The 23,872-nt window shown below is 32.8% G+C and overlaps 2 protein-coding genes across 4 annotated transcripts in view; both read right to left on the reverse strand.

Annotated features, from left to right (window-relative positions):
- Positions 1 to 2,506: 2,506 nt before the first annotated feature.
- On the reverse strand, positions 2,507 to 6,905 carry LOC128558092 (probable glutathione S-transferase 7). The gene is made up of 5 exons (XM_053546918.1): positions 6,849 to 6,905; positions 5,552 to 5,735; positions 4,992 to 5,107; positions 4,397 to 4,501; positions 2,507 to 3,476 (listed from the first exon to the last, which is right to left on the reverse strand). The coding sequence occupies exons 1-5, from the start codon at positions 6,903 to 6,905 to the stop codon at positions 3,312 to 3,314; spliced, it is 627 nt and encodes a 208-aa protein (XP_053402893.1). The 3' UTR covers positions 2,507 to 3,311.
- Positions 6,906 to 20,251: 13,346 nt separating this feature from the next.
- LOC128557871 (GDP-mannose 4,6 dehydratase-like) overlaps positions 20,252 to 23,872 on the reverse strand; it is a 77,931-nt gene continuing 74,310 nt past the window's right edge. For all 3 annotated transcript variants that reach the window (XM_053546397.1, XM_053546396.1, XM_053546395.1), the window contains 2 exons: positions 22,367 to 22,435; positions 20,252 to 21,706 (listed from right to left, as the gene is read on the reverse strand). In XM_053546397.1, coding sequence (XP_053402372.1) covers positions 21,644 to 21,706; positions 22,367 to 22,435 — 132 coding nt within the window. In that variant the 3' untranslated portion in view covers positions 20,252 to 21,643. The remainder of the gene's footprint in view (positions 21,707 to 22,366; positions 22,436 to 23,872) is intronic.

Here is a 23,872-nt window from a genome sequence, read left to right on the forward strand (position 1 = left end):
TTGATAATGAAATTGTATATGTCATTTATATCTAAACAGCATGTTTAAAACAAAATTTTAAGTTAATGGCTATTTTCAAGCGACTATTCAGTATTGATGGTCAGTCTCAATTGGAATTTAACCTTGAAGTTTTAGTAAAATTGACATCAAAATTTCAAACTCAAACTCAGCTAAGACCGAAAAATGTTTTGTGAACACGGGGCCAGTTCGGGTGATTGAAATGGTTTTGTATAATAGAAATAAGCATTTATCATATCCGATCGGAAGTTGTCTGTTCAATTTAAATCAGTCAGGAATATCTTGATTTTAGACGAAATCGAGTTACTCGTGATGCAAAACATGGATGTAATGCATGAAGATGTATTGTTACGATACAGCAGTATCATGTTTTAGTAATAACAGTTCTGAATTAGGCATAAGAAGTATGAATGTCGTCCGTTTTCACGACCAGGAAGGAAAATAATGGTCAGTGTTTTTCTTTATGTACTGCTTCTACAGTCTGTTTGTACGCGTAATGATAATTACTATAAGCATAAATTTAAGCCCATTGAATGTGCATGTCAACAAATGAAATAAGAATCTATTGCGATTGTCTTAGCAGTGTGGGGTACCTCATACTGCAATATTCAGCTGAAAAAAGACCTTAAAGCACCTTACATTTATACAGCATAGAGCGATATACCTGTATATGATATCATATTAAAGATTGAAACATGTATCTCAATGATTTGATCAGTTATTACAAAGTAACTCACCGCCTATGTGGGCGATGTTTACAATTTGAGTAACCAGTGCAAAGAAAGTTTGTTTATATCGAGAAATTGCTATTCTACCCATGGACGTTTTTACGCTTTTTTTCTTTCATAAGCAATGAAATGGGTCTAATTGCTAAAGCGACTATATCTGAGACTATCTGACAAACTAGTTAACTGTCTTTGTTAATCCGTAGAGCTAGTGAGACCTTTCCATTTCATATAGTATAATCTCGCGGGCAACGATTTCAAAAACGACCAGGCAAGTCACTCAATGTTTTAAATCATTGCATACGACAAATAATGGTCAGTTTAACCTCCTATTTGCTGGAACTTCTATAACTTACTGGCCTTTTAGTTAAAGGTCCTGTCAGATTATGTCTTTTTGTCTTTATGTTTTACAGATTTTATTTGAATCAACAACCTTCGAGTATTATATTATGTATGCTCAATCTCTGTTTTCTTAATTAAAGCTGAAACTCTATATCTTTGCCTTCTGGATGCTCAACGCATGTGTGCTATCATATTTAGCACAAGTTATGAATGAGACCCGTTGCCTGTGCTTCATAAGTCACGCTGAGCCTAGTCTGAAAGCTGGACTCTCGTTTTGCTACTCAATGAATCTATCACAAACTATGTGTTGAAATTCTTTGTCACAATTTTCCGATGCTTAGCTTATATATGTTCTCGTCAATAGCATCAGTGAACTTGTATGTGCTGGCCCCATAGCTCAACTCCTTGTGTAGGTATGATACTTAAATCATTCTCTCTGTGAAGCTCGAATTTCTTCTTTCAAATAATTTATCCGCCCTGGCAATACAGTTGCACACGCGTCTTATCAAGAAACGTGGATAACTTATTCATTTAATCTTCGATGTGTATAAAGCAATCGCTTTTAGTGTGAGGATAATGCAAGATACAGAAGACGCTTCAAGCTTAGATGATTCTCTGGTTCTTAAGAGTGCCAGTGTAAAATATCCATAAATGGGACTGTTATATCAGTGTTACTAATTTTAGTTGGAGCTTGAACTAGAACTCACGACGCCTACCTCCTGGTCCTTCAATGATTCCATTCCCATCTCCTGTGCTATCTATGCAAATTCGATTAGTGCTATTAATAAAGGTCGACTATTTGTCTAAAATCGTACATAGTACATAGTAATTTACAATGAGTATTTGGTGTAACAAAAGGCTGATCCCCTTTTACTATATGCATGATACTGCTGTCCAGCTATGAATTCAACCGTTCCCGATTTTTAGTAATAACAGAATGTCAACTGTTTTATAATTTGACAAAATAGTAAATAAAAGATAATATCTAGCTGGCAGCCAGACTACGACATTTCCGAAGAGCATAGAGACATAGTTTATATTTTCATCATTCGTCATATTTAGCGAATCTCTGGAATCCATGTTATTTTAAAGGCTTATACACTTCATAGTAATTAAGTATAAGTAATTATGCAACAGAATAAGCCACGTTCCAGTCATACAAAAAACAAACACATAGCAGTATGTATGGATGTGAACATGGTAAATAAAAATAAATAGATAAAGTAAAATATATATGGCCAACGAGGACAAAATTTAAAAAATGATAAAAAGCTCAATGGGAAACCGGTTTGGGACGTTCAGTGGAAAAATACGACTGGTGTGTTTGGATAAAGATGTACCACATTACAAGAAAAGAAGGTTCACAATTTGGACATGTAGAGGGTAACAGAAGATATGGGGTGTAAAACAGAGAAATTCAATGTTCTTGAAAATTTATGTTAAACAAACCGGCATAAAAAACTTGAATGCATATAGTCAACAAATCAAAAGAAAACTGAGCATAAAGGGGGTATCTATCAGTTGTATAAATGATCAATTTAGGGTATATCATCTAATAAAAATAGAAAGACTTGTTCTGGAAAGCTGCATCAAAACTGGTTTAACTTTTTTGAACATCATTCCTTCCAGGGACGAAATGTCTAGAAAGGGGTATTATCCAAGACGATGCTTATGAAACTGGGACTTCTACGAGAGTTTTGCAACATTTTCGTTTTTGTTGTTTTGAGCGACCTGTGGAGTTTCCACTTTTTCTACTTTACAGATAAGTTACGTCCGCTCTAAAGTAATTTTCACAGTACCAGATATATTTTTTCTCGTGCATTTTGCAAATGAAAATCTTCAAAATGTTCATCTTACAACAAATAGCTTCAACTATGTTTTTTTTCTAACAAAGTGAAGTTTATTCAGTTTACAAAAGGTATACAGTTTTGCTAAACAAATAAACAGTGTTCAACTTAATTAAATACTTGTTGCCACTGACAGCCACGATAGAGAATAAAACATGAACAAATGAATCAAAATTCATTTGTTATAAATTGTATGAAAGTGTCACCATGAAAAGATAGCCATACAATGATATATATATATATATATATATATATATATATATATATATATATATATATATATATATCTTGCACATCAACTGGAATTATGAAAGTATCTGGAAACAATGGGTCCTGTCTCAGTTCTCCGAATGCAAAACAAGAATAAACTATGAGATATTCAAATGTCTGTAACCTTTCTTTTCTTAATATAGCTTGCTAGGTTTGCCGTGGATGCTATGCGTTCTCTGTGTGCTTTCAACTTCGGAAATGAGTCCAAGATGTTCGAGGTATGATGCATCGGAGTGTCAAATATGTCCAAGACTGCGAGATCTGCTAATGTAAGCTGAAAAAAATACGACAATAAATTTCTGTAAATGGTTACCCTCTTTTCTTTTTTCCCCTATCTTAAAGGAATATACTTTTTTGTTTGATCTGGTTTAAAGCATAATGTACACAGCAAAAGAAATGGGGACCACTAGAAAATCGAAAACAAAACACGTTAGAACTTTTTGACTGTGTAGTTTTATCAACTCAATTTCTTGTACACGTAAATTTATCGTACAAAAATAGTTTCGAATTTGATATTAGATTAATTAAACAGGTACACACATTTATATTATTTCTTTCTTGTTTTAATGCTAACTCTTTATTTAGTTATCACTACAGCAGTTTTGAATTTAGACAGTTATATCAGGGATTCTCACTACGTCTTGAGAGAACGTAATATTAAAATTACTAAAGTAGACATTATCTTTAACATTTACCATACTTTAAAAAACAAAATGTACTCAGAAACATGTTGAAAATTTAATACAATGTATTAAATCGAAAACAAAATAATAAAATCTATATGCGATCTTTTTGAACAACAAGGTTATAGCAGACTAAGTTTGATTGATTCTGTTTTTGAGGGCAATTAAATGTGAACACCCTTCACTCCACAAAAACTTTTATCAGTTTACAGCCACAAGATATTCTGTATATAATCTATCACATAAAACAACAAAGAAAAGCTTTAGTTTCATCAAACGGGCAAAGAGTATCAGAATGCAGATTTGTTTTCATTTCAGCAGTGATTGTACCCTTTGATTTTACTGAAAATCTAACTTATTTACAAAAGAATGTTTGAAATTAATGTGACAATTCACATCTGTCTTTTTAAGAATTTTATAGATTCTTGCACAATATAAGGTGTTGGGTTAGAAGATTAGTTATGTATACGGTTTTGTTCCTCACCTTACAATAGAAAACATAGACACTTACATCATTGCCTACAAAGTATTTGCCTCCATTCTGTTCAAGAGCATTTTGGAATAATCCACAGTATTTTGGATAAACGACTTCCGTTAGATTTTTCAAGCATTCTCTCTGGAAAACAATATAGTTTATTATCATATATATATTTAAAGTAATTTCCATAGTTCTAAATATAGTCACATGACAAGTGATGAATATTCATTCTGACTCAAAGGCGGAGCCTAAGTCTTATATGACCTATATTAATGACGTCAAAATGTTGTGACATCGTAAAATGCGACGTCATACACAATTTAAAACCACGACAAAAAACAAAAATACCAACCGCTACAAATGTTTTCAAAATCATTTGCCAAATAACCATCGAGTTATTGTATTTACTGATCAAACAATGGTTGCCTTTAAGGTACGGCTAAACCCTTGATCTACGACCCTTTTCCCAAGTCGATAAATCCTCATATTGAAATCACTTAAAGGAAAAAACTGTATCATATGTTTTAATTGTTACTCAAACAAGTATTAGGAATTTCAAAATATGACTGTTTCCTTTCTTTAAATGTAAAATTTTGTCAACCTGAGGAAAGAAGTATTCGAATAGTACCTTCTTTTGTTCATCCTTTTCAAAGTACCATTTGATAACTTCTTTGAACATATCTACTGCAAGTTCCATGTATTGGTCCACCAAACCTTGCTCCCAGCTATTCTTTCCAGCTAATCCTTTAAAAACAGTAACACTTATCTATGGTGTGTGTCCAGTGCATTGCAGAAACTTCACTGTGACGACAATGTTCATTGATTAAAGCTATCGCAAACAACTCTATATAACGCAGTGCATTGACAGAATTCTCGGTATAATTAACAGCTTAAGGAATATGTATTTCCCGTTACATTTTAATACCTGACAATATTTTTGTATACTCATGTCTTAAAGAGTCCAAGTTATTAGTCTGTTACACCATTTACCTGACAGTCGTTACGCGAACAATTCTGAACAAGATCGAGTTGTCGATGTTTGGCTCTCGATACGTTAGACCAATATATCCCTTTCTATCTGCTCAACTGCCAATTTTTCCTAAATTATTAGCTGGAGAACGAATATTAATGGAAAGAACAAAAAGTGTTTTTGCAACATGCTAGAATTGTATTACATTCAATGCATACCAAATTCCCGCGCTAAGAATCGAGCAATAGCGCCACTTTGTGCCAGTCTCTTGCCATCCACATGAAGAATTGGAAGCTGACCAAACGGAGCCGCTGAAATACCCAGACAAAATACAGACACATTTTTAATATCTATGGCAGCATAACTGTTCAATGCTTCATTAACTGATTTTTTCTTCACATTCTGAAATGTTCATATATAACGATCACCAGCTTTTATTTTGACTCATTAATAATTATTCTAACACGACCAGCAAATAACCTACATACAACTTAGATCATACACCACCAGTATAATTTGGGGTCTCATTTTTTAGCTGATTTTGCAGTTTGTGTGTTTGACTGAACTTATTTTTCTTGCATCAAACATGACCCCTACTTTTCTTATGATTTTTAGTTAGCACTGACAATATTCTTCAAGAAAATGTAAGTTACAGAAATTTAAAATGGGTCCTGATGTGCGCTGCGGTCATTGGAAATAGGTCAATTTTATAAAGAATAAAGAACAACAACTATTTAGTGTGTTATAACCTATATAAACTGCAAAATCAGCTAAAAAATGAGACCCCAAATTATACTGGTGGTGTATGATCTAAGTTTCCATGAAAAATTTTGTCATGTTGTTATTTCATTATGAAAATGCTACCTACATGTCAAGCATATATCTGTCATTTGATTTTAGCAAATAAATTGCAAAGAAAATAAGAAAAATAGCTCTACAGAGCAAACAAACTGAGGACTATTTGTGTCCGCCATTATGCGACTACCATTTTTTTTGGCCATTTTTCTATTTAGTGTCTGTATGCCTATAAGAAAAACTTTTTTCTCTGACAGTGTGCCAGTTTCATTTGAAATGTACAAGAAACCCAAATGCATGAAGAAATACAAGGTTTTAGCTTGATATCAACAATTTCCAAGTTTTTACGGCATTTTCAGTACCATAAGACAAAGCGTCAGATTTTGTCAAAAATAGCTGTCGCGACATAATTTTGAAGCAGTTACCCTAAATTCAGCCTTGTTTTGCCCTGTTTTGACATTTTCTACTCTGATCTGCATGCAAATTACACATTTAAACTGTTATATATGTTAACTTTTACCTCTGATGGCCAGAAAATAATAATCAGTAGCCTAAAAATATGCAGTTTTTGAAAAAAAATACACCCAAAACAGTGAAAATGTGATATTTTTTGGTTTTATCCTCATTTTCAACAAAATTGTAATTCATTTGTCATTTTCTATCAAATTCTAATCAAACTAGCCCATTCCCACCAACATCTGACCAGATTTCATTTTTTACCATTGTCATCTTATACGGGAATGTTGTGGTCAATGCCGAGAAGAACGAGTAAGACATGGCTCACTGATCGCGGACATGTAAAGAACCCGAATATTTATGTGGATGATCTATTTTTATCTGTTTTCTTTATTTCAGGACCTCTACCATCTGAGAAGACACCGTACCAGTAGGCACGATGGACCCAAAAATCATGTATGTACAAATTGTGGAAAAGTTTTTGCTGACAAGTATCTTTTATCCGCCCATGTGAAATCCGAGAGGAAGGAAAATTTTGTGGCATGTGGTATTTGCGAAGCGAAATGCAGAGACGAAATCGCTTTGAAGGAACACATGAATTCCCATACCACGGAGAAACGCAACATTTGCAGTGCGTGTGGGAAAAGCTACAAGCACCAGAGCAGTTTGTCTCGTCATAAGCGGGTGCATAAAGACAAAAAGTGAGCTTGTCATCAAATTCGTATTTTGATACGATGATATTACTAAGAATATTTTAAGACGTTCAAAAAAGATGCAGTAAATCATTTGTCGTGAGTGTACGGCTTGTAATGATCCATTTGCTTATGTTATGTTGGAGGAAAAAGACAAAATGAACATTCCATTGAAATTCAAATTTTAATTACTGATATCTGTAAAATACCATAGGCAGCAGTATCAGTGCTTTGATTAAGAAAAATTAAGTAAATTAGATTTTTAACACAAAAAGAAATCTCCACGTCCTCACTATACTATTTTACTACCAAGTTGTTAGTATGATAGTATAGTACGGACATTGAGATATTTTTTCGTCTTAAAAATCTAATATACTTAACTTTTCTCAGTCAAAGCACTGATACTGCTGCCTATGAAAATACCGGATTTTATTTATAAATGTTTTAGAACTGAAAGACTTAAAGTAGGGAAAAACTGTTTTAAAGGTTCGTTGCTATTGATTTGTTTAAGCTAAATTGTTTATGCATCAAGATAAAAAAACAACACTTTAACACAACTGATGGAGATTGGAAATAACGTTTTCATAAATTTTACTTCAAACATATATCAGAGTTTTAACGTTTAAAGATGTTTGATAACACGCGCTCGTAATCAATAACAACAATGAATCTGACGCGCTATTCTCCATAACACAGCGACTTTCTAAATAAAAATAAAAAAGATCAGTTATGCTAGATGGATACTCATTTCTATTAATGTAACACGAGTACGTTAAAACTCGCTTAGTGCAGTATCTCAAGCAATTGTATCATTTTTATGAGTTTACTCCCACACATAGCATAAATTTAGCGGCACCCACACATAGCATTTTTTTATTTATTTAAAAAACGAGAGGAATACGCTATATTTCTTAACGATCATTTTGCAACTGTCAAACAAGGTAAAATTACATTTTCGGTTCCATTTGCCCTGTCGCTGAACGCATTTTTAAGAGTTTTATAAATGATTTTAAAAGAATGCACACACACATAGCACGTCGACTATCTGACTGAAAAATGCGCTGTTGCACTTTTCGACAAAAATACGAATTTATTCTTCTCAAACTGATGGGCCGTGATTGTATCTTTCTTATGGCCGGGCCCTCGTCTTTATTTGAATAAAATTGGTGCAGAATTAAGAAAGTTATCATGAAAAATGTTACCTGAATCGACGGCTGTTTATGTTTTTTATACCCACACATAGACATAAAAGTCACGTGGTATAGGCACCGTGATACATGTAGAGCAAAATCTATCTCGGGTTATTCTGCAATAAACCACTCGCGTGCAATGACGTCATCCGATCCAGGTGCGTAGCACGGCCGTAAAAAGTAGTTACCATTTTTCCTAACACTGTTGATACTAGTATGTCGTGTTAGTAATGTTCGAAATAATAGGTTCCCAAGTGGGATTTATCGTAGAATAACCCGACTTTTTCCTTCTTATACGAAACAATATATCACCCAGGCCTACGGCCTTCGTGATATATTCTTACGCATAAGAACTCAAAACTCGGGTTATTCTACGATAAACCACGTTTGGGAACTTATTATTTCTCAATTAAACCAGCCAAACAAATGGGTCTAATAAAGTCTGTAAGAAGATTATTTGATAGTATAGAACTCAGCCAAGCAAAATAATAGTAAACTTGATTTAGTCTGTTTCGGTTCTGTTTATTATGTTTATCTATTTATCATAAACTACTTACTAGTTCCTAAATGATGTTTTCATATTTGTTATATATGAGCTACAAATGATGAAATAATTGTGATTTATGAAACTAAGGAACACTTTTGTGTGTATTTTTGTCTTTATTTGACGCAATATTTAAACGTCGGATAGACACTATAATATAATGGCTACCTGAATGTATTGGTAAACCTTATATTTCGTGATCCTGCATTATGATATCCTATAATTTGCCCTTTTCATCATTTGTTTAGATCAACTTTATACAAACACTACTATTGTTGGGGCATATTTCAAAAGATATAAATACACTAATACCTTAAACACTAGGCATTCAACACTTACGGATAAACCCAACACTATTAGATTTAAGAAACCTACTTTGTTTTGAGACCCAAAGCTTTAAACCGAACATTACGACTATTGAAAATGCTTTAAATCATATCCATTTGGGCTTCTTACACAACACAAAAACGTGGCTAAAAACATCTGTGTTAAGTTTAGAAAAAATAAAATAAAGAAAATCTTGTCGCAACCCGCGTTACCCGAAAAATGTGACTTACCATGAGCATCTGATATAGCACAAGAATAGTATTTTTTCCTGCCCAAAATGTATAAAAAGCAGAATTATAAGGGAATTTAACTTACATGGTTTAAACGGATGCCCATTGTTCAAACGTGTACCTTGAGTCATCGAAGTCTTTCCCACACGTGAAATACATATCTTGTTATTCACCCGTCCGCGGCCGTCAAAGAAACTCGAACTTGAAGAAGGCATTACTGAACAGATGATAATATAAATATATGAGCCGCGCCATGAGAAAACCAACATAGTGGCTTTGCGACCAGCATGGATCCTGACCAGACAGCGCGGATGTCTGGATCCATGCTGGCCGCAAAGCCACTATATGTTTGTTTTTCGTATTTTACATAAACAATTATTTATATATAATCAATGCATGAATCGCTAGTTGTCATTAACAGCAAGAGAGTCATCTGGCATGGGGGTGCCAGATGGGTTTTGCCGGCATGGGTAAAATCACCGGAAACGCCAGTCCAGTGTGTAAGAAAAAACTGATCGACAATGCAGTTGATAATTGACGTGAAATTCTATCTGTAATGCCAAAATGTAGTTTTATATAGAAAGTCCGATCTACCACCGTCGGGTGAACTACGGCTTTCCATATGTTTCTATAAATAAACTTTATGTTTGTCAATAAATGAAAGTCATTCTATAACATATATATTAAAATGTAAGGTGGAGTTTGTAGGCCTATGAGAAAATAAGAAGAGATGATATTGTTTAGTCCAGATAGAATTCAATGTCTGTATTTTGTTCTCAAATATATTATGTTGATGTCAGAACATTTTGAGCAATAAAGTATTTTCAGCAAAACTTTCCTGTTGTTGACAAGAGTTTGTGTCATGGAAACCGATTTGAAAGCCACAAATCGTTGTCAGTGAATCGCTCGTTTACGACTCCTCATTGAGACAGAAAGGATCCCAAGTATGTATATAAATTACGTATTTGTACAATATTTCTTATACATTTACTACACAGTCTCTACGTGGAAAGGTCAATAAATTTCAGAAAAATGCAAACTTATTAAATTGTGCATTATCTTTTGCGTCGTTTCAGAATTTTATCGTCAAATGTTTTAAACATCTAAAAGGTACATTGTTTTGTCCGAAACGCACATTCTACGTTTTATTTTTTTTTTAATCCAGTGATATTCTTTAAAAAAAACTACCTGAATCGACACTAAAAGTAGTAACAGACATAGTCTCATCATGGGATAACCTGTTTGAATTTACTCTACTTTATGTGCCGTTAACCATCTGACAGTTTATTAACAAATGACTGACATTCTTGACATTTAATTGTAATGTGTTCTACATACACGCAAAGTTAAAACATTTGATGAAGATTTTCTACATTTAATAAATTGCCTTAACACATTTATTAGTTCTAGAATTAGAATGAAACGGCCATTGAATTAGCCTGTCATAAATTACATTCCTCTGTCTTTGGCTTGGAAGTTAAAAACAATGACCGTTTCATTCTAATTCTAGAACTAAATGTGGCTCTGTGTTCGGATTGGAAGTAAAAAAAAAATTCTAACAAAAAGTAAAAAAAAAAGATACGATTTTTACTGCTGTTAGAAATATTTTGAAACAATCCTAATTTGTGAAAAAGATTTGAAAATTATAAATCGTTTAAGAAATACTAACTCGATTTACATCCAAGTACCAGGTTTGGTATCCATGTAGCATATAAATCGAGGTTTTATCATTCAGTTATTGTATAAACTTTTAAAACATTGTATACAATCTGGCTACAACATATCTCTTTTGACATTTAAAGTTATGTTGTGTAAACATTTTGGATCTGTAGTTCACACAGTCAAAAGTAAATGAAAGGAATGGCTAAAATAGCGCCGAAAAAATAACAATAAAGATGTTTATTGCAATCTTTCTGTTAAATTACATGATTTCGTGCTGCTTTTAATGTCATGTTCCGATCAGTTGCGGCTGTTTCTAAACTTTTCCCTAGGACTATCTTGTTTAATAGTTTAAGCATTAAGTCACCTGTCTCCTAGAGTCAAACATCAGATAAAAAAAACTAATATTTCAGAATGAAATGAAAAATCTATAAAACATTACAAGATTTACCTTGCAGATTTGAAGTCCACCGTTAAGTGATGTTGTTCCCGTATATAAACATTTACACGCTACTGTCGAACGAGGAGTGTTCTAAAAGTATTGCAACTTCATTCAATTTTTCTACTTTGAAAATATTTCTTTATACATTACAGTGTTAATGAAACACTGCTTTTTTCAATCATTGGAGGAATTTCAGCTTAAAGGAAACCTGTAGAACATGTGTATGTATTTATTTCATTTTGCAAGGCTATGCTTCAAAAACTGATGAATTATAACATAGTAACAGATCCTGTCTGAAGCATCCTCTAGACGCATTTTGTAACATAAAGTTGATATATGTTACATATGTTAATATTCATAGTACCATGCCGAACACTTGTGTACAGTTTAAATGAAAGGAATTAGACGCTTATATACGGTAGCCATGCCACACAAATAACAATGTATAGGTAGTGCTAACACACATGTTTTCCGAAGTCATATACTATTTTAAAATTACATGATTGATATCCATAAGGCAGCGCGATATGACGTCCTTGTGACGCAGGGCCGTAAAGCATAATGTTCCACTCGGTAAAGCACATATCTGTTTCAAAGCTTTCGAATTCAATTTATTTAATGAATATTTCAAAATTAAAAACAAAATTGGATAAATGATATATTTCTATAATCATAACGAATCGACGTTGGTGATTAACCGACGTGGAAATTTGACTGTTCTCAAACAAAACTGATAAATAACAATTTAAAAGTCCTTTCCTGAACAAACATTTGATTCAATAGAGACAGACAACGAGTGTACACTTTTAAACCTATAAATTATGCCCATTTGTTTTTGAAACATATATAGTTTAAGGGCTTAAAATATTATACAAATGGTAAACCTGGTCTGACATTCCGTAAAGGACTACTTTCTGCTATAATAGTTTTTGAACGCCCCCTTGATAACCTTGTCCTAATTTCTAACACTACATTCCGTTTGAAATGAATTGAAAACGTGACTAACTAAAAAATCATAACATCAGGGTTTATTTACCCTTGAACCCCATGTTCCTATTTTTAACTTACATTCGTACTTGAGAAAAACCCTATACTTGACAAAATATTTATTCGTCATTTTAAAAGTTATTTTCAGAGATTGTATTTAAGGCCCACCAAATAAATAAGTTGTTCATCGGATTTGGCCGCTCGTTTTATTTCAGAAAAAACAAATAATATATGATAGATTTTTGCTTGCGCTTGCCCCATTGAAAAAAAAATCAAGCCAAAATCTGTTATTGCGCTACTTTTTACGGACGTAAAAGTGTACAAATGCTTATAATTCTAGTCCCGGATTGTTCTAAAATGGACCTTAATCACAATAGATACATACTACATACTAATATATCATGATACTTATATTTAGTTGCATTAAAGTTATTTCCCCTTATGCAGTTACGCCATTTTCTTCGAATGTTTACTAAATTGAGTTGCTACAAAAATCGGATTTATTTCATTGAAAATTGGATAAAAAAACATACTAATTTATTCGATAACATCAGTTTACATTATTTTGGTAAGGGTAAATACGTATTGATGCATTTCACTTTTCTGTTTTTCCTATCTAAATGATCAGCATGTAAATACGAAAGTGGGTGGAGTGAGGAATTTACATTATGTGTTGTGTTCGGACCAGTTTAGCTCCAAATTTTTCAATCACCGAGTAGAAAAATGTTAAGGCACGTTCATCTCCATTTCAAACCTTATTCAGACTTTGTGTCAACAAATTTAATCTGTGTAATCCGTAAGACAGCATGCTCGACTTTTCTCAGTGCTTGACTCTGAATTAGAGCTTTGCCAGTAAAAGGCGCTTAATAGTCAATAGCTCAATAGAGATATTGGACGTTATATAAAACTTTAACAAAACAATTCTAAGTTATAAAGGAACATAAGTCTGTCAAAATTCACATCATAGTTATGGGGATTGTTTTTGCCAGTGTAGACTTTGATAGTAAGTAACTGTTTTAAGTTTCAAGTCAAAGCTTTGATAGTATCAAAGATATTTGACTTTATCAAAAACTTCAAATTCAAGCTGAAAATGCTACTTTTTCATAGCAGTAAATATTCAAGTCACATATCTATGTCATGATTATGGTTTAAGGTTATGTATTGTTGTATATTATATATTTTCTAACAGCATTTTCAAAAGCATACATTATTTGATTACACTCTACTGTATGCCAATGAAATTTCCTTTTTTTCACGAGCTCTATCTGTTGTGCGTTTGCAGGTCAAAACGTACCAAACCGAAACGTGCCCATGTTTTCTCAATCCCTGGCGAATCATTTTACCGTAAAAGGGCAGTACATTCTAGTACATTCTATTTTAAGGTTTTCATTAGTTAATCGAAAGGCAAAACAAGACAAATATATTTCTTTGCTCTTTGCTCGCCCTGATTTTCTCGAAAACATAAAAATATGTTGTTTTTTTTTCCGCTCGCCGCCTCAAATTTTTCAGAAAAAAATCCGATGAACAACTTTTCAATTTGGTGTGGCTTAAACGAAGGTGGGAGTTATACTCTATACTAAAATACTGTCGACTGTTTTTGTTGTTTCAAAGCTGTCCGACTGACAGTGATCTTATGTATTTTACTTTCATGCACACGTATGTATAAACTCTTTAAAGAACTTTGTTTATATAATCTGCGTATTAGATATCGATATTAAAAAAGTACAAGGTTTTGGTACATGAAATGGATACTGTTTCAACTATTATAAGTACACAAATGATTGCTCACTAAAATAAAAATGAGAAAACTGAAAGAAGAAAGTTATTGTTGAATTACATAAGACTTATTGTGTACATTCAAAGTCAACAATTAAGACTTTTTGGTGCGAAAATAATAGTGCTTCACCTTGTCCAAACATTTATCAGTGTCCTACAGATTCTAATTTAAAGAAAGAATGTGAAATATGGTCACTGTCTTGCTTTTCATTTCGCATATGTAAGCTAAAACACATTATTTAGTTTGTTTACAAAGTAGTGCATAAGAAAAGATACGGTGGTCAAGGAATGCCACATTCCAAAAGTAAAAGAGTATATTTCCCTTAATACATTAAACATTTATCGTTACAGAAGTCTAGTGGCTTACAATAAGGGCCTAGAAATGTTGCCATTATTAATTTTTAACTTGGTATTCATGAACTACAATGCACTTAAATATAAAAACACATTCAACAAACTTTTGAAAATGTATTGTCTTAAAAATCCCTAAAATAAGGTATGAAATTTGGTTGAGAGGTCGAATCAATGTGTATATGTGCAAAAGTAACATTCTAATCTTGTTCACAAAAGTTACTAATACACAGCAGGCATATCAATGATCAAAACTGGACGAATATACAGTTATCCTCACTTTAATGTCATTTATAATTTGTCCTTGAATTCTCCACCATACTTTTCATAACTCTGTTTGCACGAGTTGCACTAGAATGCTGTCATTCACGTAAAAAAATGGGGTCAAATAAGTTGTAAATGCAATATCATCTAAACGTAATTAATGGATTATGCTGTTCAAGATAAACTTTATCTCATAACGTAACGAACATGTATAATGTTGTAACAACAACTTTACTTACACTGATTTAAGTAGCAGTCGGTTTATAAGTGACTTTATTGATTCATTTTGTGTTTTGTTATTGTTGTCAAAAAGTATAACGGAAGTGCCTCACAACTGAAGCGGAAACCAGTTTGATGCGCAAAGTAGTCCAATGTAAGTAATATTTTTTGACAAATGTCCACAGAAATTAATAATTTTCTAATATTAAAGACGAATATCTGAATAGAATTCATTATTTGATAAGAAATTATAATCGTCGACATGTTTTTTTTAAAAATCGTACACGTGCTGACACCTAAGTTGTCTCCCGTTGTTTATTAGAGTTACCTTTCGTCCGGCGCAGTAATACATATGCAGTGAATCGCCGAGAAGTCGTGGGAAAATTAAAAACCATGTAAATAAACTAAAATTAACCACCTTTTCAAGATGAATTTCAAGTGATCGCCATTATGCATTTAACCCGCCTGACCTGTGTAGCATCTTAGATATCTGTTCTAAGGTATTCATTGTGTAGAATGTCATGTTATGCCCTTGCAATGCTAATCCCACTCTGATTTTTTTGTTTACATTTTTATCAATGAGAAATATGGCGTCCATCCCGAGCTGAAATGACGTGGCGTTAAATTTTTACATGTTTAAGCAAACCTAAAATCTCATCCCTTCAACATTATTTGGAACACTGTTATTGTAAAAAACCTGTTTTTTCCTTATACAAAAGCTTAATATTTTGTGTTGAATGTACTTTCACAAAGACCTCTGTTTTCCTGTTACATTCATAGTACCACATCCTTATCCACAAAATACTGAATATTACAGGTGTCCATCAGTATTATATCAGTTTAGGAATATGTTTTTTATTTTCCCACCATCGATTTCTTGAATATGCACCCCTTCCGCATTTCTGTATGAACTGTGAATGTAGCAATATGCGTCCCCTTAACCATGCAAACACCACAGGGATCGATCACTTTCTATGGTAGACTTTTAAATGTTTTTAATGAAATTCAAGAAGTTATTTTTAAAAGTAAAGTGAGTGAGTTGGATTTTACGGCGAATCGACACAAAATGGTCATATATTGTAAAATCACACATAAAACAGATAACATGGTACGTGGATTTCAATTTTGACCCCTACGTTCATTTACCCTATGCTATTGCGCAAAATGTTGATAATATCCGACAACCACACGAGCAAAGCATGATACTAACAGAAAATGTATACTTTTCCCCCTTTAAAATAGTCCAAAAAGTCGTAAATTATAATTTTTATATGCTGACACGGCCGTGTTTACAACCTGTACATGACCGCGTAAAACATTGAAACGTGTAAACTGCAATAAATAGCGGTAGAACTTGGTGAAACAAGTTATGATTTGTAATAATTTGTTAATAAATACACTAACAGCAAACATTTGCACACCTCGGAAAGCTCTATCGGAGAAGAAAACATGTATTTTTATCATAACTGTCAAACACTTCTCTTTTGCGGTTATGACACAAGAATGGTCACATGATCATTTTTTTTTGTATTTGTCATTCAATCAGAATACAGGTTTCATCAACAGTTAGACGGCTGTCAACATGGCGAGAAATGCAGAAACGTAGAGCGAGAGAGACAAAATACACGTAGTCTTCTCCGATAGAGCTTTCCGAGGTGTGTAAATGTTTGCAGTTAGTGTATTTAGTAACATTAGTTTGAATCATAACTTGTTTAACCAACATTTATATACCTCGGAAAGCTCTATCATAGAAGACTACGTGTATTTTGTTTATCTTGCTCTACGTGTCTGCATTTCTCGACATGTTGATTTAATTGAGTAAGGTGACCAGTCAAGGTCTACGGTGTGATGATATCCAAATTAGTTCCATTTCAATGTATTACCACTGAAAAGCAGAGTTATCTTGACCACCTGGGATCAGTGGTCTTGAAGCTATTATGAAGCCGAGAATTACAAAGTGACTATTTTCTCGGTGAAATAAACGCATTTCTTTCAATTTATTTAAGCATTTGTAATGCGTCATTGAAATATATGTTTAAATTTTCGGTCACTTGTTACTTGAGAGCAGTGGTCGTTCCAGGGTGTCAAGGCAAGGCACGGCAACAAACTATGTTGAATATCCTTTGTTAAAACTCAGAGCAGATTAGACCTATAAATCTTACATATAAAATTTTCCTCTGTCCGCCTCGCCTAAAAGATTCATGTACCAATGATTTGTATATGATTCAAACTGTTGGCTCAATAATATCAGGGATCAGGCAAATCATTCAATGTTTTAAACTAACAATATCCAACTAATGATCTTCAGCTTAAACTCATAGGCTCGAGCTGCTATACTTAACCGGCATTTTTGTCGAAGATACCTTCAGACGATGTGTTTGAATCAAAAATATACGAGTACTGTTGCATAGATATTCTGCTTATGTCTTCTTAATTGAAACTTCAGCTCAATATCTTGATGCGCAACGCCTGTGTGCTTAATTGTACAGCATTCAACAACCTTACTGGTATAACCACGATGCCTTGGATTTACTTCGCCAATAAAATAGAACCTCGGCTGTAAACTGAACCTCAGTAGATTACAAAACAATATGTTATCGTCTACAGTATTCGGCTACCGTAAAGGTATAACTTCTATGCGTTGGCTCTAAAGCTAAACTCCCAGTTACGATACGCAAATCTTCTGTAGTCTATGAAGTTTAAACATCTTTTAAAATAGTTTATCCGTCCTGGCAGTGTTGCTGAAAACCCTTCCTTATCAAGGTACTGAGATAAGTTATTCGCTGACTTATCGCTGTGTCTTCCTCTATCGCTGCATACAGATCAAAATCACTGTCATCTTTCTACCTTTTTACCCATGTGTTATCTACAGAAGAGCGTTCTAATTGGTGATATTTATAAAAAGTTTTTTTTCCGACTGGTATAAATTTGTACAAAGTTTTTACAACAATAAATCGTTGGTTCGCTTTAACTATTGACAATATACATGATATAATACGTGATTCTAGGATTCAGCTATGAGAGTAATTAACTTATCGTAAACAGCAGTTCAACTATAATTATAGCAATGATAGAATGAAAAGGGAGTCAGTCACAATCGGTGCTTATGTGGTATGTTATTAATACTTCAAAATATATAAAACTATATTCTGTGAAAGAGTACTATTCAATTACTACTTTGGTTACTGGTGCCATTTATTAAGGTGGTGTTGTCACATTGAAGTAGGTAAAACTCGTACTCTAAAAGCGAGGCATGAATTTTTTTGCTAAACTGGATCTAAAAATATTATTCGAACATTGTCCAACAAGGCTATATCATACTGATACAAAAGTATTGCAAATGTATTCATTACTGGAACTTGTCTCAGAAATATTGGCAGCTGCTTGTAAACAATAAGCGTTATAAGACAATGTGACGTAATATATTACGGTTTAGAGAGAGGGAGAGAGGGGCACATTTGATCGTTTTTTCTCTTTTTTCAGTATATATGCAATATATACTTGTTAAAAACGTTATAACCATATAGCCTTCATATGTTACTGTTTCGAATAAATATTTCTAGAACGAAAAAGCAAATGAAGCAATTGACAAGTGATAGTTTTATTGAAAATTTTCTGTCCGGCAGACTCGGTAAGAATTATATCTCTTTCATAGTGTATCCTAGCGAAGATTTGGATGAAACAACCAAGGCTTTTTGCCGATGTTTGAATGAGAGTTTACAAGATTTTCTACATACTAATCAAATACTACTTTCCACTGGCGACCATAACATCGCTATAGTGTTACGATGCATCTCAGAGGCTTGCACATTAAATGTAATTGCATCAAGAAACCTCTGTGATGGTGAATGGTGTTAGATTGAACTACGAGAGGCTTATCAGCAACACATGCCTATAATTCTGTTATTTAAAGAAGAAGTGGACGAGCGTTTGATGTCTCCGAAGATGTTAGCTGTGTTCAAGAGGTTCACTAATGGTCTTTTGCTGATCTGCTGTGTATTTTCTTTGTTTTACTGATCAAAAAAAAAAAAAAATTTACATCTTACAACCAGTAATGCTTAGCTGGTTAGTAACCACAAATTGTGAACTGCATAATTACACAGTTCAAACTCGGTATCTACGATTCCAAGGGACTGAGCATTTACTTTGAGATAATCACTAACTTCAAAATGATGTCTGGTTCACACATTTTTTTTTGCTATATTTATTTCTATCGCATCATGACATATATTCAATACTGTGAATTGGCAGGAAATTTGTGGTTTTGCCCTAAACAGCTATTTCATGTGAATTTGAAGTCAAGGATTTCAACTTTTGAAGACAGATGGAATGAAAGTTCTACTTATTAGTTGAGATTTTATCTCATGGATTTACAAAGTCGCAAAATCAATGAAAATGAGTCCGCGGAAAACATTCTGAGAGTACACAGAAATGCACAATTTCATAGATTTTTAATTATTTCATGTCTGAAATTCAGGATGTTGGCAAACTTCAAATTCACTAAAAAACTGAAATGTGTAAAACCAATACTGGTAATTAAGCATTCAAATGGAATTTTCAAACAACCAATTTAGAGACACTAAGTTTAAACTGTAATTCTAAAAATAAATTAAGGAGAATATTACAAAAATCATGTTTTTTCAAAAATTATGTCACCAATATACAAACTATTGTAAAGACATGCATTTTGCAATATCCTAGAATACACTTAACTGGCTCAAAGAATTCAGTGTAAATTAGCAGAAATCACATATTCACATCAAACAAAAATGAACTGGATCCTTACCACCTACAAATTTTGAGTTATACACTTATTACAAAGTATTCAATTTCACAAAATCCATATATTATTAACCTATCATTAACAAATTTCTTATGCTAAGCAAAATAACTGCAACCCTATCATATAGACTAAAACTCATATAACTTAAATGATTTCTTAACAAAATTAAATCTTCAGAGAGATAATGAACATTTTATTTAAAAAAAAAAAAAAAAAAAAGAAAAAAAAAAGGACATTGCTGAAAAAGGACTGTATCACAATCACTTCAGAAACACTTTTTCCCTCTGATTATCTTTTTTCCTGACTTTTTTGTTTATTGCATTTAATGTCATAATAATACAATAATTAGGTCTTATGACGACTTTTCAGCTTTTGGTGGTGGAGGAAGACCCCAGATGCACCCCTCTAGGCATGGTTTCAGGTATACATGGGAACCTGGGTAGAACTACTGACTTTCTGTAAGCCAGCTGAAAGGCTTCCTCAAATGCAAAAATCTACACCCCAAGTGTGGTTTCCAACCCACATCAATAAAGGGCAAATAATTTGAAGCCAGGAACCTGAACCATGTGGCCACAGAGGCCAAATTTAAGCTGAAGATAAAAAATCTATCTAAATATATATCATTGATTTACATTTACAAAACACAATGTTCCAAAACTTTATGAAATATATATATTATTACACTGGTTAATTTCAAATTTTGACAAGATTTTGCTTTGGTAGATTGTCCCTTTTCACATGGTAACACACAAACATATAAATCATCAACAAGACAAGTTGGAAAGTTAATAAGCCAATGATATCAATATCAATATCAAACGGACTCTTCTCCAGATTTATTTTTTTTAAATACTTTTAAATTACTTTCTGTTTCACCAAATTCTTGTTAACAATGTTACAACAATATACTTAATACATAGGTTTAACATGAATTTGAATTAAAATAATCTGTATACGAAGTAGTAGCCTGGGTTTCAGTCTGTGGATTCTTCATGTGCTTCTGTTCGACAAATCAGAAACTATCAGAAACTAAACGGCCAGTAACATCGACTTGCTCATACATATGAAATACCACGTATGTTATGAAAAAGCAAAAATTATCAACCCCTGAATCCCAGGCCAACTAAGTAGATAAACTGCTGTATTCTTCATGCAGAAAATTTTGACGTAAAGATAAGTAATAAATTTTGCTGGTGAAGATTTATTCATGATTTTTTTTTGGGACACTTACTTTAAAAAATATTCAAATTTAAATAAAGTACACAGTGATGAAGTACATCTGAACGCATGTCTCTTTCAAGATCCAAAATGGGTCAAATTGCCAGGTTTAGTTAATATCACCCAGGACTTGAGATGCTTGGCACTTAAACTATTAATAAACCAACAATAAACACAATGTCAAATAAAAAGTTAAAAAAGTAACACTGTTTTCCCTAAACATACATGAAATACAAAAATCCGAATCACGGATTCAGAAGCTAAAACATAGAAAAAAAAAACATAATGACTATAAAACCCATTTGTATATTCCCCAGTCAATATAACAACTCTGTTGCACTGATATTGGAATGAAATCACATGTCGATGTGTTATATTTAAGCAGTTGGATTTGCTTTCATGAGGTCCAGATCAGATTCTACCATTTCTCCAACTAGTCTCTGAAAAAGACAATAATATCTACATTTATTACATGTTTTTCAACAAAATCTTGAAATTTATTTTATGATTTTCAGTGGATTTTTGAAATTTTTTACCTTTTTTCAGTAAATTATCGAAATTTATTAGATGTTTTTTCGGTGAGTTATTGAAATTTATTACATGATTTTTGATGAATCATCGAAAGTGAATTATCAAAATTTACAAAATGTTTTTCTGTGAAATATGAAAATTTATCATTATGCTTTTGAATGAATTATCGAAAATTCATTTACATGTGTTTCAGTGAATTATCAAAATTATTACAAGATTTTCAATGCATTATCGAAAATTTATTTAATTTACATGTTTTTCACTGAATTTTCTAAATTACTCTTTTTGAGATACATGTAGCACACATTTGTATGACCTTTATGCATAAAGCCAAAACTCCGGTCTGACTGTGAGAAATCCTGAACAAAATACCAAGTGCATAGCTCCGCGTGTTGAATAATACTTTTATGATGCAACATGGCCCTAGGTCAAATACTTTTTGAGGTATGTGTGACAGAAACTTTTTATGTATGACTGTGCCACCTCTGAAAATATTGCATTTAGTGTTCACTGACAGATACTTCAATTTTGCAAGATGAAACATAATAAGACCTGCTTGTTTTACTTACATCAAAGTCATATTCGTGTTTCCATCCTAACATTTTCTGAGCTTTGCTGCAATCTCCTTGCAGATAATCCTGAAAAGATACAAATCACAATAACTGATGAGAACAAATATTTTCAGATTAAATTTTTAAGGTAAGAAACAAGTAAACAGTTACAACATTATTTTCTTTGTTGGACTAAGAGTCACACTGACACAATGTTAGGCCATATGGTGACTTTTCCATGTTTTGACAGAAGATCACATGTGCTGGACTAACCCTTAGTTCATTAATTATTTTGTAATTCATTTCATTTATAATAGATAGATGGTGAAACAAGTTCTACAACTTGCATCAATCACTCTTGGAACCCCATTCGTGATGGTATCTTCAACCATGAGGGTAGAGAAGAGAAGCCAGTAAAGTTCCCCGACTTTCACCCTTACCATGCTGGACATGACTGGTTCTGCCTTTGCCACCAGTGCAGATCATGATCTGCCTGCACATCCGTGCAGTCTGATCATGACCTGCACTGTTTGCAATTCAGTCAGTATCTTTTTGGTATGCACCCCTTTTAACAATTAATGGTACTGTCCAAACTGAAAGATCATGGACAAGTTCATTATAGAAATTTAGCAGGGTAAGGGTTAAATACTCAATGCACCAAGCAAGGGATTTACTTGTAACACTTCTGGTACTATATTACTACTAGCTACCTAGGTGGTGCATAGAACAGACCCCTGTACAATAATTGGAATGTCAACCAAAAGCATGCTGCTTTTATATTGGATTTTTATTATCATGACCCAATTTTCATCAATTTTCTGTGTGTAAATTTGTTTAGACATTAACTGGAAATGCAAAAATTCCAAACTGTGTATGATTAAAATACTGCAAAATGCCTAATGTCAAGCCTTTACAGATTTCAGACCATAGCTTGGCCTTACACTGTCCTGTCTAATGCTGATATTTAGCATTATCAGATAATCTAGGAATATCATGTCTGTGTGATGTACAATATTTATTCAGCAATAAATCTGGTAACAGATCTGCCTATTTGTTTATACATCATTTATATATGTTTATAATAAACTAATAAGATTAGTGATTTTCACTGATACAACTTATCATGATACTTTAATCCAACATGGTCTTCTGTAATTTTCCATTATTTCTAAGAAGTATTGTAAATTTTTGCTATGTGGATAAGTTGGACTGCTAAAATCAAATAAAAAACATTGTTCTGTTCAGCTTTTTTTAAAAGACAATAAACCCAAATTCAACACATCAACTAAAACCAGCAGAAGTTCTGTTCTGTTTTATTCTAAATAACAGAAAATGCAAATTTAACACTTTAACTGAAAACAGAATGAATAATTTCCAGATTCCAATGAAAATATTCAGTATATCTGAATTCAAGTCTGATCACCAGAATTCGAAAGCTGTTAAACAATCATTTTAATAAGGAATAAATATTGGGACATCATTTTTCAAAGAATTCAATTCTAAGTATTTTATTGTACTTCTTAT

The sequence above is a fragment of the Mercenaria mercenaria genome, chromosome 6, assembly GCF_021730395.1.
Source record: "Mercenaria mercenaria strain notata chromosome 6, MADL_Memer_1, whole genome shotgun sequence".
NCBI classification, from domain to species: domain Eukaryota; kingdom Metazoa; phylum Mollusca; class Bivalvia; order Venerida; family Veneridae; genus Mercenaria; species Mercenaria mercenaria.